General features: G+C 34.4%; 1 protein-coding gene across 1 annotated transcript; it reads left to right on the top strand.

Moving 5' to 3' along the window:
- LOC105155666 (pathogenesis-related protein PR-1-like) lies at positions 1,184–2,196 on the top strand. The gene has a single exon (XM_011071583.2). The coding sequence runs from the start codon at positions 1,376–1,378 to the stop codon at positions 1,901–1,903; it is 528 nt and encodes a 175-aa protein (XP_011069885.1). The 5' UTR covers positions 1,184–1,375; the 3' UTR covers positions 1,904–2,196.

Consider the following 16,977-nt stretch of genomic DNA (forward strand, 5'->3'; position numbering starts at 1 on the left):
AATTAAATTGTTAAACATATATAATATTAGCAGTAATAAGAGGTTAGGAAATTCAGGTTGGTAGAGTTAGCAGTAAGGTTACGAGGAATACCCCGTTAAAATTAGGACATTACAAAGCTCTCAGTCTTCAACGATGTCTCTGTCTGTCTGTGTGTGTGAGAGAGAGAGGTACACAAATTTCATGTGAATTACAAGTTTTTGGTAATAAATTCGTAAACAAAACTCATATGATGTTCTTTCCCTTTCCTTTCCCGGTTTGATGGGCTCATACGATATGATGTCAATTAATACGAATATATATATATATATATATATTATATATATATATGTGTGTTATGACATCTTCATGTATTAATTTGTACTGTAGCGCCTCACATGGCCAAGTTGCTGCCCTATTTATTACCGCCAAATATTTGTCCAGTCCAAAGATTTGCTTCCCATAAATACTATTAATTATTAATTAGAAGTCGAATAAAAATCCCTTCAGAGTTTTAATTATATAATAAATAAATAATTACATCTCCGTACAAGGAAATCCATAACTGTACAACAAGATTAAACGATGTCAAAATTTACATGATCAACTATTACAAGGGTTGGCGTAATGATATAAGGTTTCATTGTGTTTATATATATGTCATCGATTTATTTATAATTTTTTTTTTGTATGTGAACCCAATTATATACAAAAATTTTCTCGACCAACGACAATCATAAATTAAAAGCGAGAATTACAGTTTCGAGCCTAGTAGACTTAGGGACAATTTGTGAAGAAATAACGAATATATTTAGAGATAATTTATGCCGTAAAATTTGTATTTTATTTGAATTTAAAATTAATTCATTTTTTTAAAAAGATGATTAGGTAGCTAATTGATTAATTATTAGTCTCCGTGCAGACCGATTTAATACCCTAGTAATTAAGATTATCTTCCCATTTATTAGTGAACTACATCCATAATTTACAAAAGCATAATTTTGGCTTAATTAGCTAATAATCTATAATTGTTTGTTCTAGATCCACGCTATCTTTGTCCAAATCAAATACTATATTGTATATAAAAAAAATGAAACTTCATCAGTCTCAAGTCCATTTAAATTAACAATATCAATTCAACATTAAAAAATCAAATAAATTATCATAATTATATATATATATAAAATCAAGAGTAGTTTTCCCCGGCTGAATATTTTGACCCCCACAAGATGTGGCAATCATTATCGAACATGGGTGCCACCCCATTGTTGGCACTTTAAACTCCTTAATTTCAACTACTTTATGCTCTCTTCTTATATATATTATTACAATGCAACATCGACTTTAGCTAGCAACTTCAGACAGCTACTTAGTAAAATTCCATGTCCAAAAACATAAATGACCAACCTAATCCTGCAAATGATCAACCCCTGTCGTGGTCTAATCCTCACCATTTTCCTCGTCTTCGTCTTTGTCCGAACCACCACTGGCGCGGCCGCTAAGCCGCCATCCGATGCGCAACAATTCTTGTCCGTGCAAAATGCGGCACGGGCGGCATTGAAGCTGCCACCGTTGGTGTGGGACCCGAAAATAGCCCGATACGCTGCCTGGTATGCGAACCAGAGACGGGCCGATTGTGAGCTGGAGCATTCGAATGGACCGTATGGTGAGAACATCTTCTGGGGGAGCGGCAACCGGTGGACGGCTGCTCAGGCTGCGGCAGCGTGGGTGTCGGAGCGGCGGGAGTACAACTACTGGTCGAATTCGTGTGTATATGGGCAAGAATGCGGGCATTATACGCAGATTGTGTGGAAGGATACGAGGAGAATGGGGTGCGCCAGAGTGGTGTGTTATGGTGGGAGGGGAGTTTTCATGATATGTAACTACGATCCACCTGGGAATTACATCGGAGAGAGGCCTTATTGAGAGGTGTTATATATATATATATGTCATGATTTGATGATATATATTATTTTGTTTTTGAAATGAATTAATTGAGAGCCTTTTGATGGATCTGTATAAATAAAGTTGAAATAGGAGTTGAGCATAATATTGTCGGAGACTTTCACAACGTTTGTTGGAGGGAGTGGGATGAGAATGTTATGATTCATTTTGTACTAGAATGTGAATGTTAATCTGTCTTAATTACACATGCAAATCTTGTAAGAAACATCAGCTGGTTGATTGTTTATACTCTCTTTTGCTCCGGAGCTAGCTCACTACGTACTTCTATGATCCAATAATTTGTCAATAGTTCAATCGGTAAATTTATAACTCGAAAAATTCTAATCCAAATTGAATTTACTTGAATGTGAACCAATTATATATCATGTATAATAAATTTATCGTGTGATTGGTGTATAATTTAGGATAGCCCCACCACCATAATTATGTGCATGGAATTCGATGGTTTCAAGCTCTATAATGTACGCAACAATATCAACATAACTCCATTATCTAGTCAATCCTACGATAGTCGAGTGATTTCAAACTTTTATTATAAAAAATAATTTTGTAATTGTATAAATGGTAATATTTTTATCTTATAACATATTAATTTTATATATCTTATAAAATAAGTTAAGAAAGTTAACTTTTTTTTTTAAGAGCTTATAATATCCAAAGCATCTTATTTTGAAATCTTATAAGCTCTTTAAAAAAAATACCTAAATATTTTATTGGAGCTTATATATTCTCTAATATCTTACAAAATATTTTTAAAAACTTATAAAGTTAGCCAAACACCCTCTAATTAACAAAACAATGTCGATTATCCTTTGCGACTGTCGGAGGATCTTCATTAATTTCAGACACGTTCATCTCATAAAGCAGCCAATTGTTCAGTGGATTCAGAAACCTAATCGATATATTCACTATATTAGTTTTCTTACAACCAATTAGTTACTCTGAAAATTACTATCACTCTTTGAAAGGCAAAAAAATATTTAAATTTTAGTGTTAATTAAAATATGCTTCTATAAAATTTATTATAATTATAAATATTTTTCTTTTTCTTTTTATGAAAAATTACAAATATCATTCGAGAGTAATAATTGTCTAACAAATAAATCCCTACAACGAACTGTAATGAGGTGTATTTGTTAGATAACCGTTAATTCTAAAATTATTTATATTTTTAAAAAATAATAAAATACATAATTATAACAAATTTAAATAAGCCCGCTGTAATTTATCTAAAATTTAACTAGTCAAATCCAATTGATCACAGGACAACATTATTATTCTCGACCTATCACGAGAATCGCAGGATTTTATGACAAAAAAAGAATGCAAGAATGGTATAACTTTGCAACTCATACATGGATATTTAAGTATATCATCTAAGTACAAGTGTTAGTTTCCGGGGTCGGCGACGAGTACAACTGGCCTTTCTTGAATGTAACTAGGATTAGCATACTGCTGATCAGAGACTTCACTGTTCCTAATATATAGATATTATATTAAATTAAACTCTGCAACACTTTATAAACTGGAAATTTATAGAAAAACAACTTAGTCTGGACCCAGGCATCGTTGTCACGTAATTGGTGTCAGAAGCGCAGTCCAAATGTGCCAACCGGCAACCTCTTTTTGAAATGCTTAAGGTATTTAAGCCAGCATGTAGCTTACTTTCAAGACAATATACTTTCATTCTTCTTCACTCTTCTATAAGAAATTCTATTAACTTACTGATTGAGGAGAGAAAGCATTAGAAAATTACTAGTGTTGCTATATTAACAAAGGCCAAATTGCAATTTCACTATATGTGTTGTAGAAAACAGATAATTAAAATAAAATAACAATTTATCTTCCTTCACGGAGTGGGCTGCGATTTTGCTTTAATTTTAACTATAAAATAACTGTTATACACTTAGTTATAAACTATTAGAACTTATTTTTATATATATATCAACGATCCAGATATAATAAACAAATCGGATAGTCTATATCTTTTCAGATTTAAATCAACGGTGTATATTTGATATACAAATCAATCGCTTATATGCTTTTTGAAAAATGAAGCAAATTACTTCATATCTAAACCATTGATAGGGGGAATGATTTGTTTTATTTTTTTAAACACCGAAAAGTAATTTACTACTTTTTTTTTAACATGGGGTTATTTACTCAATCGTAGGGGGTAAATTGCATTTAACCCAATCTTGATATTACCTTTAGGGCTCTTGTACTTGTCATTATTTTTGTTGACTTGCTTTTGGGCGAGGCCGTGATAAGTGTACGCAGCCCGCCGTTACTTTTGATTGTGGCCTCACTGGTGTCCAACCCAACATGGTGGTATTAGCAACAAGGGCAACTCGACTTAGTTCACATTAAATCGTGCTAACGATTTGGTCATATTGTTGAGAATCCACATATGCAGGACGCCATTGTTGCAGAGCTTCAGGAGTTTCAGGGTGAAGAAGATGGTGTTAAGTTTGGTTTGAAGCTGGATAGTAATAGTCGCGTTTTCGACTAACTGTTTTTTTCTTCAATTGTAAACATTTTGCTGATGTCGCTGTTGAGTCAATTATTGCATTGCAGATTGATCCAACTCAGTCTGTAACTTGAGATAGTTTTTCACAATCAAGAGTAGAACATCTTCAGCTATGAATTTCTCTTTGTTTCTTCTTCCTTCACGTTTGAATTTCTTTGCAAGATTTGACATGGCATCTGTAACTGATAGTTCAGTGGATTTCTTGTTGCTGCTATGGCCCATGACCTTAAATATTGGTAGGCCACTTCAAGCCCAAACCCCAAGCCCACCCGGCAGCCCACAAGACGGCCCATGACCCGACCCACTACCGGTACTTATATTTCCTAATGTTGCCCTAACCCTCATTTGTATCTTGCGCCGTCTGCCTCTCTTCTTCCCTATTCTCTCTGACATTCACCGAGATACTCTTTCCTTCTTCTTTCGGCGGTTTCCATGGAGGCCTTCCTAAACCAAGATAATGGTTTAAGGAAAGCTTCAATGGCTTCCCTTTCTCACCTGTTTTCTCAACCGTATAAATAGGAGCTCTCTCTCCTCTCTTTCGGATATAGCTGAAATCGAGAAATACCCGAATCCTCTTAACTCTTCTTTGTGAGAATCGTGAGCTTTGAGGTGTCTTATGCGACTGGGTGAGATAGTGATCTAAGTGATCCGGTTCGTTGAGGTCGTGTCTCCGTGTGGTGTTACTATGGGCTTGGTGCCGTTTGGGAACGAAACTTTCAGTGGCCGTGTCCCTCTCATTCTTGGACCTGGTGATTTCTGAGCCGACTATATTAACAAGTGTTTGTCACTGTTAAATCTTTAGTTTTATTCTTTTTGTTATTTTTATTATACTGTAATATTGGCCTGTATAATTTTAAAGGAGTTTCGTACTCCAAATCGGTTTGTAATAGTTGTTAGGATTGTTTGATATCCACTCTACAGTGGTATCAGAGCCACTCCTTCCGATCCGACGGCACTCTGGTGGTGGTAACGTGCTGAAATCTCTCCTTTTACTTCCGCATTTTATTTCTGTTATATTATTTCTCGAACTGTTAACTGAGGTGCTTGTTCCCCCTGATTACCCTCCTGGCCGGACCCTTGAGGTCGTCGGGTATCTGGACTAGGTGTCAGGCTGGAGAGGCCTCAGCTTCTATTTTATTCATGATATTAACTGTCGCAATATCCTGAATATTATTCGTACACTGCCTTGTGGGATTTGTTTTTGAAATATCTGTTATTTCTGCTTTGTGCTTAATCTCCTAAGTTTGTGGATATCTCAGTTTCTGGTTGATATATTGTTGCGTGCTTGTTCTAAGTGAACACTACACTCTGTGAAACATTGAACTCACCATATCATTTGTGCCCTGTGCGTGACTCACTGTTGATTCTTGTTTATTGATACCTTAAGATTATAATCTGAACTGTGTGTCTGTGACATATCTTCTGTGTGCTCACATTTATCTGTGATATTCATAACTGTTGGGATTTTCTGCTGTGATTTTTCATAACCCGCTGCAACTAGTTTTCTGAGAATCCCCACCTCTCTTAAAAATTGTTCTTTGAAAAGTTTTTCTTTAAAATGGCCGGATACAATTTGCAACCTTTCGATGGTAAGGGTGATTTTTCAATTTGGCAACAGCAAATGAAAGGTATTTTAATTCAACAAAAGGTTTTTAAGGCCATTGATGGTCGGTACTCTGATTCTATTTCTGAAGAAAAGGTTCTAGAAAATGACGAATTTGCGTATTCTTCTATAATCCTAAACCTGTCTGACAATGTTTTAAGAAAAGTTAGTAAACAAGACACAGCAAGAGATTTATGGAAAAAACTTGAGGATCTTTACACTGATGTTTCACTACCTAGTAAACTATTCTTGCTTGAAAAGTTTTTCAAATACAAACTCGATTTATCCAGAACCATTGATGAAAACCTTGATGATTTCACTAAATTAGTGCAAGATATAAAGTTGACTGGTGATAAGAATATTGATGAGTATTCTCCTATTGTGCTCTTGAATGCTATACCTGATACATATGCTGATGTGAAAGCTGCGATTAAATATGGTAGAGATAGTGTGAGTCTTGATATTATTGTTAATGGCTTAAAAAGCAAAGAGATTGATCTTAAAACAAATAGACCTAGCAATAATCATCATGAAGTGAACTTTGTAAGAGGTAGGTCTAAATTTAGGAACTCTAGTAACAGGTACAACAATAGGAGTAAGAGTCGGAATAAAAACAGGAGTAAATCCAGAAATAGAGATTATTCACATAAGGATGATAAAATCAGAGAGAGAAGATGTTATAACTGCGGCATAAAAGGTCACTATATCAAGGACTGCAGAAAACCTAGACGTGATAATAGGGATAACAATGGAGAAGAAAAAGAACGAGTGAACAATATTACTGATGAATCTGGAGAAGTCTTTGTGGTTTCTGAAGTCTTTGTGGTTTCTGATGTGAATTCCGTGCTTCCCTTGAGTATGCATGAATGGCTTGTTGACTCTGGTTGTACTTTCCATATTAGTCCTTTTGAAAGCATTTTCTCAAATCTCAAACTTGGTGATTTTGGCTCTGTATCTATGGCAAACGAAAAACGTTGAGATATTAAAGGTATTGGTGACATTTCCTTGGTTTTTGATAATGGTTATAGAATGACTCTCAAGCATGTTAGATATGTTCCTGAACTTAGTCATAATCTTATTTCTTGTGCTGCTTTAGAAGATGAGGGGCTAGAGGGTAGATGGGGAAAGGGCATTATGAAAATCATGAAAGGCTCCCTTGTCGTTTTTAAAGCTGAAAAAAGACGCAATTTATATTTATGCTCTGTGATATATGATTCCTTGGCTGCTTCTGTAAACATGCATGACAAAACCGTTCTTTGGCATAAACGTTTTGGGCATATCAGCCAAAAAGGACTTGAGTTTTTAAACAAAGAAGGCATCTTGAGTGATAACATTGATAAACTGCCATTTTGTGATGATTGTGTTATGGGAAAACAACATCGTGTGCATTTTCCTGCTACCCCTTCCCCGAACCCTTCTATGTCATCTTGCATTCTTGACTACGTTCATGCTGATGTATGGGGTCCTTCTAAAGAACCTACCCATGGTGGGAATCGATATTTTTTGTCTATTGTTGATAACTTTTCTAGAAAGGTGTTCGTTTTCTTGCTTAAACACAAATCTGAGGTTTTTGAAAAGTTCGAAAAGTGGAAAACCCTCGTTGAAAATCAAACTGGAAAAAGGCTTAAATCTTTACGCACTGATAACGGCCTTGAGTTTTGCAATAAGCATTTTGATAATCTTTGTGATAAGTTTGGTATTAAGAGGCACAAAACAACCCCCTACACCCCCCAGCAAAATGGTGTTGCTGAGCGTATGAACCGAACTTTACTTGAAAAAGTAAGATGCCTGCTGATTAGTTCAGGTTTACAAAAATCTTTTTGGGGTGAAGCCGTGTTAACTGCTGCATATCTGATAAATCTATCTCCATCTGTGCCCTTGCTTGGAAAGTCTCCTGAGACTGTTTGGAGTGGTAAGAAACCTGATATCTCTTTATTGCGCACTTTTGGCTGCTCTACTTTTGTTCATCAAACTACTGATAAACTTGAACCTCGCTCCCTGAAATGTGTTTTTATTGGTTATCCTGATGGGGTAAAAGGGTATAGGTTATGGGTTAGAAGCCAACCAGGTTTTAAGGTCATCATTAGTAGAGATGTAACATTCAATGAATATGAGATGCCTTGCCTCCTAAAAACTGAAGTAGAACCAGAAAACTTGACCTTTAATAAGGTGGAGGATAACCAAGAAGGGGGAGAAAATGTAGTTGAGACCAATAATGATGAACAAAACTTAAAGTTAGAAGAAGATCCCTTAAGAAACTCCTTAGAGAACTATCAACTAGCTCGAGATAGGAATAGGCGAGAACGAAAGATCCCTACTAGGTTAAATGATTTCCAAGTGGCTTTGAACATTGAAAACATAGAACCCTCAAACGTAGACGAAGCCCTTAAGTCAAAAGAATGACTTAGTGCCATGAATGAGGAGATGAAGTCTCTAAAAGACAACCACACTTGGGATCTAGTACCTAAACCAAAAAATTGCTCCCTAGTTGATTGCAAATGGATCTTTAAAATCAAGCAAGAAAACCCTTTGAAATTTAAAGCTAGATTAGTAGCTAAGGGGTTCACTCAAAAAGAAGGGATAGATTACAATGAAATATTTTGACCCATTGTGAAATATACTACTGTTCGTATTATTCTTGCTCTTGCTGCTCATTTTGATTGGGAGTTGAAACAAATGGATGTTAAAACTGCTTTCTTACATGGTGATCTTGATGAATGCATATACATGCGACAACCTGTTGGTTTTATTGAGAAAAACAAACCTGATCATGTTTGCTTGTTAAAGAAATCTCTATACGGTTTGAAACAATCACCAAGACAATGGAATAAGAAGTTTGATATGTTCATGCTTTCATTAAAATTTAAAGGAGTGATTATGACCAGTGCCTTTATTTTAAGTTTTTGAATGAAGTACCTATCTTTCTTGTGTTATATGTTGATGACATACTCATTACTAGTCCTAGCTTAAATCTCATCGAATCTTTGCAAAAGGACCTTTCCAATAACTTTGAAATCAAAAATCTTGGAGATGCAAAGAAAATCCTTGGCATGGATATTCACAGAAACAGAAAACGTTTTTCCATCCTCTTGAATCAGAAATCCTACATTCATTCTGTTTTGAAAAGATTTTCTATGGAAAATTCAAAACCTACATCGGTTCCCCTAGCTGCCCATTTTCAATTATCCAAAGATCAATATCCTAAAACGTCTTCCGAAAAGGACAAAATGAGTAAAGTTCCTTACTCTAATGTGATTGGGTCTATAATGTTTCTAATGGTATGTATCTAGACCCGATATTGCATATGCAATAAGTTGTTTGAGCAGGTACATGTCTAATCCAGGACCTCCTCATTGGGAGGCTTTAAAATGGCTCCTAAGGTACCTACGTGGTACCGATAACATAGGTATAAATTTCTCTAAATTTTCTGATTGTGTTAATCTTATTGGTTATGTGGATTCAAATTATGCTACCGAAAAGGATAGTAGAAAATCCACAACTTCATACATTTTCACTTTGTGTGGATCATGCATTAGTTGGAAATCCCAACTACAACACATTGTTGCACTTTCTACAACTGAAGCCGAATACATTGCTACTACCGAAGCTTTCAAAGAAGCTATTTGGCTCGAGGGCCTTGTAAAAGAAATTGGTTTTCTAAAAAATCGGCTTACTGTTTTTTCCGACAGTCAATCTTCCATTCAACTTTGCAAAAATCCAGTTTTTCATGATAGGACTAAGCACATTGATGTTAGATTCCATTTTATACGTGATATCGTAAGTAAGGAGATCATTAAATTGGAAAAGGTAAGAACTGAGGAGAACCCTGCTGACATGGGCACAAAAAGTCTTCCTGCGGAGAAATTCGTAAATTATTTAAAGATCCTAAAATTAGTTCCTGGCTAACGTGAATATTTTTCTTGCAGGTACACAGGGGTAGATCCCCCTTAAGGCTATGATGAGTAACCAGGTCCAAACTAAAACTCCAGGACCCAGTACCTTTAAGGTCTGGTCCAAGGTGGAGTATGTTGCTGCTATGGCCCATGACCTTAAATATTGGTAGGCCACTTCAAGCCCAAACCCCAAGCCCACTCGGCAGCCCACAAGACGGCCCATGACCCGACCCACTACCGGTACTTATATTTCCTAATGTTGCCCTAACCCTCATTTGTATCTTGCGTCGTCTGCCTCTCTTCTTCCCTATTCTCTCTGACATTCACCGAGATACTCTTTCCTTCTTCTTTCGGCGGTTTCCATGGAGGCCTTCCTAAACCAAGATAATGGTTTAAGGAAAGCTTCAATGGCTTCCCTTTCTCACCTGTTTTCTCAACCGTATAAATAGGAGCTCTCTCTCCTCTCTTTCGGATATAGCTGAAATCGAGAAATACCCGAATTCTCTTAACTCTTCTTTGTGAGAATTGTGAGCTTTGAGGTGTCTTATGCGACTGGGTGAGATAGTGATCTAAGTGATCCGGTTCGTTGAGGTCGTGTCTCCGTGTGGTGTTACTGTGGGCTTGGTGCCGTTTGGGAACGGAACTTTCGTGGCCGTGTCCCTCTCATTCTTGGACCTGGTGATTTCTGAGCCGACTATATTAACAAGTGTTTGTCACTATTAAATCTTTAGTTTTATTCTTTTTGTTATTTTTATTATACTGTAATATTGGCTTGTATAATTTTAAAGGAGTTTCGTACTCCAAATCGGTTTGTAATAGTTGTTAGGATTGTTTGATATCCACTCTACATTTCTTTTGCTCCAGCTACGACGGAAGCTGTCGCGACAACAATGGTGGCACAGAGACCTGCTGAAAATCCGAATCAATACAAAAAGGATGTTCTCTTCATCATCCATCTGAACATTCTAGTGTTGCGTTAACTTCTTCTCCACTAGATAGTACCAACTTTTTGGCATGGCGGCATGCCGTGTATGCTTCGTTTGACACGAAGATGAAGCTTGGCTTCAGAGATGCAACATTTCTGTGACCAGCTCTAGGTTCAGCAAACTTTGAACAATGGAGCCATGTTGATTTAACGGTGACGTCTTGGATCTGGAATTCTGTTTCTGCAATAAAATATGCATGCCACTGCTGCAAAAACTCTCTGTTGGGAATGCATTTGATGATGATCGCGAATGTGATGCTGATTGCAAATGGCACCCAAGTTGAGGTCGTAGAGCGACCCGATTGAAGAGGTCGCAGGAAACGTCACGTTTCCGTTCACGTGCTTCTAGTTTATGACTTGTATATTATGATTCCCGTCTTTATTAGTTGCTGACGTGTCGAGTTTGTCAGTTAGTTAGAGTTTGTTGTTTTTTCTGTTCATACTCTTCATCCCTGTATTTAAGCACACGACTGCTGTACCACTTGAAGTGGATATATGAAAATTTTTCCAGCCCCAAATCATGGTTTCCATTAGAGTTGAGACTTTCAATTCTATGTTTCCCTTTTCCACCATATTATCAGAGCCTTCCTTGTGAATGTCTCTGCATATCTTACTGATATCTTTATCACAAAATTTGAACCTCTGCCATGGCGACGGTAGATTACAGTGGATCCATGGGTAATGATGAAACCTCACGTGGAATCCTTGATCAGGAGTTTATGCAGGTAATGGTTTTAGCAATATTCATTGGGAATAATTACTTTGCTTGGAGCAGAGCGGTAAGGAGAGCTCTGACAGCAAAAATGAAGCTGGATTTTATTGGCGAGATCGCAATCCGACCTCCCACTCATACTGATGATTTTAAGTAATGGAATTGCATTAATTCCATGGTTATGACTTGGATTCTGAATTGTATGTCAAAAGAATTGGTAGAATCCTTTATGTACGTCAGTTCTTCACGTGAACTATGGCTGGAACTGGAAGCTTGATTTGGGGACAGTAACAGCCCTATGATTTATCAGCTACAACGAGAGATTGGATAAGTGACACAAGGTAACATGTCAATCACTGAGTATTACACAAAGTTAAAAAGGTTGTGGGATGAGCTCATGTGTTTAGCTCCCACACCTAAATGTACTTGCACTGGATGTACATGTGCAGTGAACAAAGCTGTGACAGATGCTTCCGCCTGAAATCAATTGATACAATTTCTGGTAGGATTGAATGGCGTGTACGACTAGGCACACAGTCAAATACTTCTATTGGACCCCTTACCTTTGGTTGCCAAGGCCTACTCCATGCTCATTAGGATGGAAAAACAAATGCAGATGAGCATTACTGAGCAAAATGGAAATACTGGAGTTGTCTTTCAAGTGCGAGCTCAAAGTTTCAAGAAAAAACCAGCTGTGGATAAACGACATTTAGTCTGTGATCACTGCAAAAGGCCGGGACACTCTAGGGAGACGTGCTTCAAGCTGCATGGGATACCGAATTGGTTTAAAGAGATCGCATAACAGAGAAAGAAATCAGGGAACAGAGGTAGAGGGGTCGCTGCCTTAGTAACTGACAAGGTGAAACACATTGCAACTAAGTTATATAGCCAGGATTGAGATGAAAAGGCTTATGCAAGATGAGATGCCTCTTGATCCACTCAAAGTAAACTATGCTCAGCTGGACAACTTCGTAGGTAATACTGCAACCTCTTCCTTCGTAATTTCTAGGAATTTGATAGTTGATAGTGGAGCAATAAATCACATTTGTGCAAACATTCGTCTATTTCATTCCTACATTGCGCTCACCACACCTCTGACAATCCACTTACCAAATGGCCACACTAAATCGATTTTGCATATAGGATCAGTGCAGCTTCTTCCAGATGTTACACTCACACAAGTTCTTCATATTCCTGCGTTCTTAGTTAACCTGTTATCTGTGAGGCAACTGTGTATCTCTTTACCTATTCAATTCCAATTTATGAGCTCTATTTACACCATGTAGGACCAGAAGACTAATAGAGTTATGGCTACGGGGTGTTTGATTAAGAACCTCTATGTGCTTAGGTCGTCTTTTGACCAGCTGACACATTGGTAGCTCCACCCACTGAAACGTGCCGCAATAAGACCTCTATATTGCAAGATTGGAAGTTAACTTAGGAGTTACATAGTTCTAGAAAAAAGTGTGAATGAATGCAACATGTAGAAGGTGTACATTTTTAGTATATACTTGTAATTATTAAAATCAATGCACACAAGATCCACGGCATCCACAGAATCGCCGTCCTAGATTTGCGGAAGTCCAAGACGTTCTTAGAACAAGTTCCAGGTTACAAATGAGTAAACACAAGTAACTTTCAACATTGTATTGTACCATAGCTTCGAGACTTAACATTTGAATCACTTACGAGAAATAAGCCTAAGATCGGTCCTTAAGGCATTGCCTTATAACAATCAGTAAAAAAAAGTTACAACATAGCAAAGCACACCAACTAAAGTAAATACTCGGGGAAAAAATGTTAAATTAAGATGAAAGAAAAATTTGAATCGTTGAAGCAATTAACAAGATACTGCACGTACATTTTCCATTGCAATGAGGTGAAATTATTACAGCTCAATTTACAAAAAAAAAAAAAAAAAGTTATATTTACAAATAGAGTAACAATATGACAACACATAAAGCCCACAACTCACATATATATATTATAATAGATGTAAAGTCCGATTTTCACAATATATATAGAACAAAAGAAAAAAGTACAAATAAAATTACCAACCAGTAAAGAATAAGAGAATGTATTCGAAATATTCAGTCATGTCTTGGTGTGCATTAATTTGAAGAACTACGAAGCCACAATATACACGTAATTTGTGGAAAGTTACATGAGTCTTGTTCAAAACTCACCCACAATTGCTCTGGAGCTGTCGAGTATATAATACTTTTAAATATATTTTTATTTAATTATTTTTTGTATTTATTTAGTACATATAGAATAAAATATATCTTTATGATAATAATATCTCATCAGATATTTAAAATTTTGAAAAACCATATTAATTAAGAGAAAAATGCAAACAACCCCTTGTTTTATCGCAAATGAGCAAATTGGCCCCTTATGAAAAAACAATAGCAATTTATCTCCCTGTGTTTTTAAAATGCAATAATTTACCTTCTTATGTTTTTTAAAATGAAGCAATTTACCTCCCTGTATAGGGAGGTAAGAACAAGGAGATAAATTACAATATTTTTTTTTCATAAAAATATAATATATTTATTTTTAATACCACAAAGATAGATTGCTATTCACCTTATCAATTAATTGTCATAAACATAAAATTTAATCAAGATAGTTAAGTTTTGGGTCGAGTTTTGGGTCCAATTCAAATTAAGTTCGTCAGCGGAATCATCCTTATAAACATTCCTATATATAACTTATTCTATAATAGGTATCTAATATAGGGGTGGCAGACGAATCGAGCTGGTTTTCGAAATTTGTGAACCGACTTGATTTTGAGCTCGAGCTCGATCCTCTCTGTTTATCCGGGTCGTGAGCTTTTTTTATTTTTTATAAATATTTTGATTTTTAATTTTTTATATATTTAATTTCATATTCAATACTTTATCAATTTTATACTCAAAACTTACTATATATTATAATTATTAATCAATTTTATATATTTTATTTTGGATAATAATAAATTATGGTACTTTTATTTATACATTTAATCTTTATACAAAAATAAATTTAATCTATAACTTAGTAAATTATAATACTTTTTATAATTGAAATTATTATTTAATATGACACATATAAATTTTATGTCATATTAATATATATTTGTATTGTGTAATACTTTTTTTAATTGGTACGTAACACTTATGATTTTTTTATTAATTTTTGAGTTTTATATTTATATCAAGATACATACTATTCATTATGCAATCTATTTTATTACTTATAAACTTATGTCGAAATTTAGTGATTCTTATGAACTAATCTAAAAATAATAATAATGATGGTTGAACAATTTTAATTTATTTTTATTATTATTTTATTATTTATAATGAGATAAAAAAAAATTAAATAATAATTATGATATCTTAAAATTCGGGCACCCAATTCATACCAAATTTGAATATGTATAAGATTGTATTCATTAGATCTATTAGACAATATGATTTAAAATTACATGCATTCAATGATACATTGTCTTGAATGATTACTCTTATATTTCGAGTACGGTATCTCGACATTCATATATCCAATAAGACTAAAACTTTACCAAATCTATTTTCCTATAAGTTTGATCATATATAACGGTTTGATCTGAATTTTGATGGCCCGAGTAACCCATATTATTCAATAATGTAAGATGATAGTTACATCAATGTAATACTAACATTTATAAATATATAAATTTATTGCAGATTGTGAACATATATTAATCTCAACTATAAAATATTTCTATGTATTTTGATTGCATTATTTCAGATAATGGATATTTTTCTATAATTTTTAAATTGTTCAGTATGAATTATTTTTGGTATATTTTACTAATTATATTACTACTAAATTAAATCAGTAGTTTATATTTATAACAACAAATTAAAATTTCATACTATATTTTGGTATATTTTTAACATAGTATACATTATGCAAGTTATTTTATTACTTATAAATTTATGTAAAAATTTGGTGATTCGATCCCATGATTCAATCTAATAATAAAAAGAAACTACCGAGCTCGAGCTCATCATGTAAGAGTCAAGTTCGAACTCGAGCTCTTGACTCGAGTTCGACTCATTTACACCCCTAACCCAATATCTATACTATTATACAAGATTTTTTATCCTATCAATTTTTGAATTTTTAAATATAATCCTTCAATTCATTAATTTTCTTAAAAAATGATCAAAACAGTTATTTCAAAATTTTTTAATAATCTAACAATTATAATTTCTTTTTTCAATAAACATTTATATTTTTAATAAACCAACAAGTATAATTTATTTTCTCACCTCACTCCATGTTGTCCTAATTACTTTTTCTTTCTCATCCCCTTACATCACAATTGTTTCCTTTCACAAATTTCATTTTTTATCTTCATCTCACACCATATATTTTTATTATTTGCTCTTAAAAACCACGTACAATAATGATTAGTTCAAATAAAAATTTATACAGGTACTCCCATTCAAATAGTATAATTATTTTTTATTTAAATAAAATTTATACATGCAGAACCTACGTGTCATCATTACTAATAAAAAAAAAAAAAGAAAAAAACGGTAAGTACGTACCAATAATGTTAGCCCCCAACGCTGTTGCTAAAAATGGAAGCCCAACTACCCTTCTTATCAAGATTAGGATTTTCAATTTTGAAGGTTGGTTGACAAGGGAGGGAATTGGAGGGTGGAGAGTGGAGAGTAGGGTTGCACGTTGGTTGTTCTGAGAGGAAAATTTGAGATAGGTTGCTATTTGAAAGTGATGTTTAATGTAAAGCCCTTACGTCCACCATTTTTTGGATATAAAGGGATAATTATACTCTCTTTTTCTAAAGTTTGAGGTAATTAAACGTAAATTTCGTGTTTATTGGAGAATTATATTTAGCACGCATGATGTTTGCTTTTATCCAATAAATAGATCTATTTGTCTGTATAATTTACAAAATTTTTAACACCAACAAAAAAAAAAGTTGAAAGAATAAATTCACGTTTACCGTTTATTGACCTATAGTCTTATTGTAGTTCAAACATACTTTTTCTGAACAAACTATCCTTATAAGTGCAAAAACGCATTTTTTCACATGCATTAGCATGTAAAGATGTATAACGGTAGTTTGATAAAAAAAAAATTATTTAATTTAAAATAAGTTAGTAATAAATCAATTGGGGGTTTTCATTCATTTTCTTCTTCAATATCAAATTTTATAAATTTTGACGGACGAATGAATCTATTTATTGAAAAAAAACAAACGTCGAGAATACTAGATATAATTTTATAAACTACAATAAAACATTTACTATTTA

The sequence above is a fragment of the Sesamum indicum genome, linkage group LG2 (genome assembly GCF_000512975.1).
Source record: "Sesamum indicum cultivar Zhongzhi No. 13 linkage group LG2, S_indicum_v1.0, whole genome shotgun sequence".
Lineage (NCBI taxonomy): Eukaryota > Viridiplantae > Streptophyta > Magnoliopsida > Lamiales > Pedaliaceae > Sesamum > Sesamum indicum.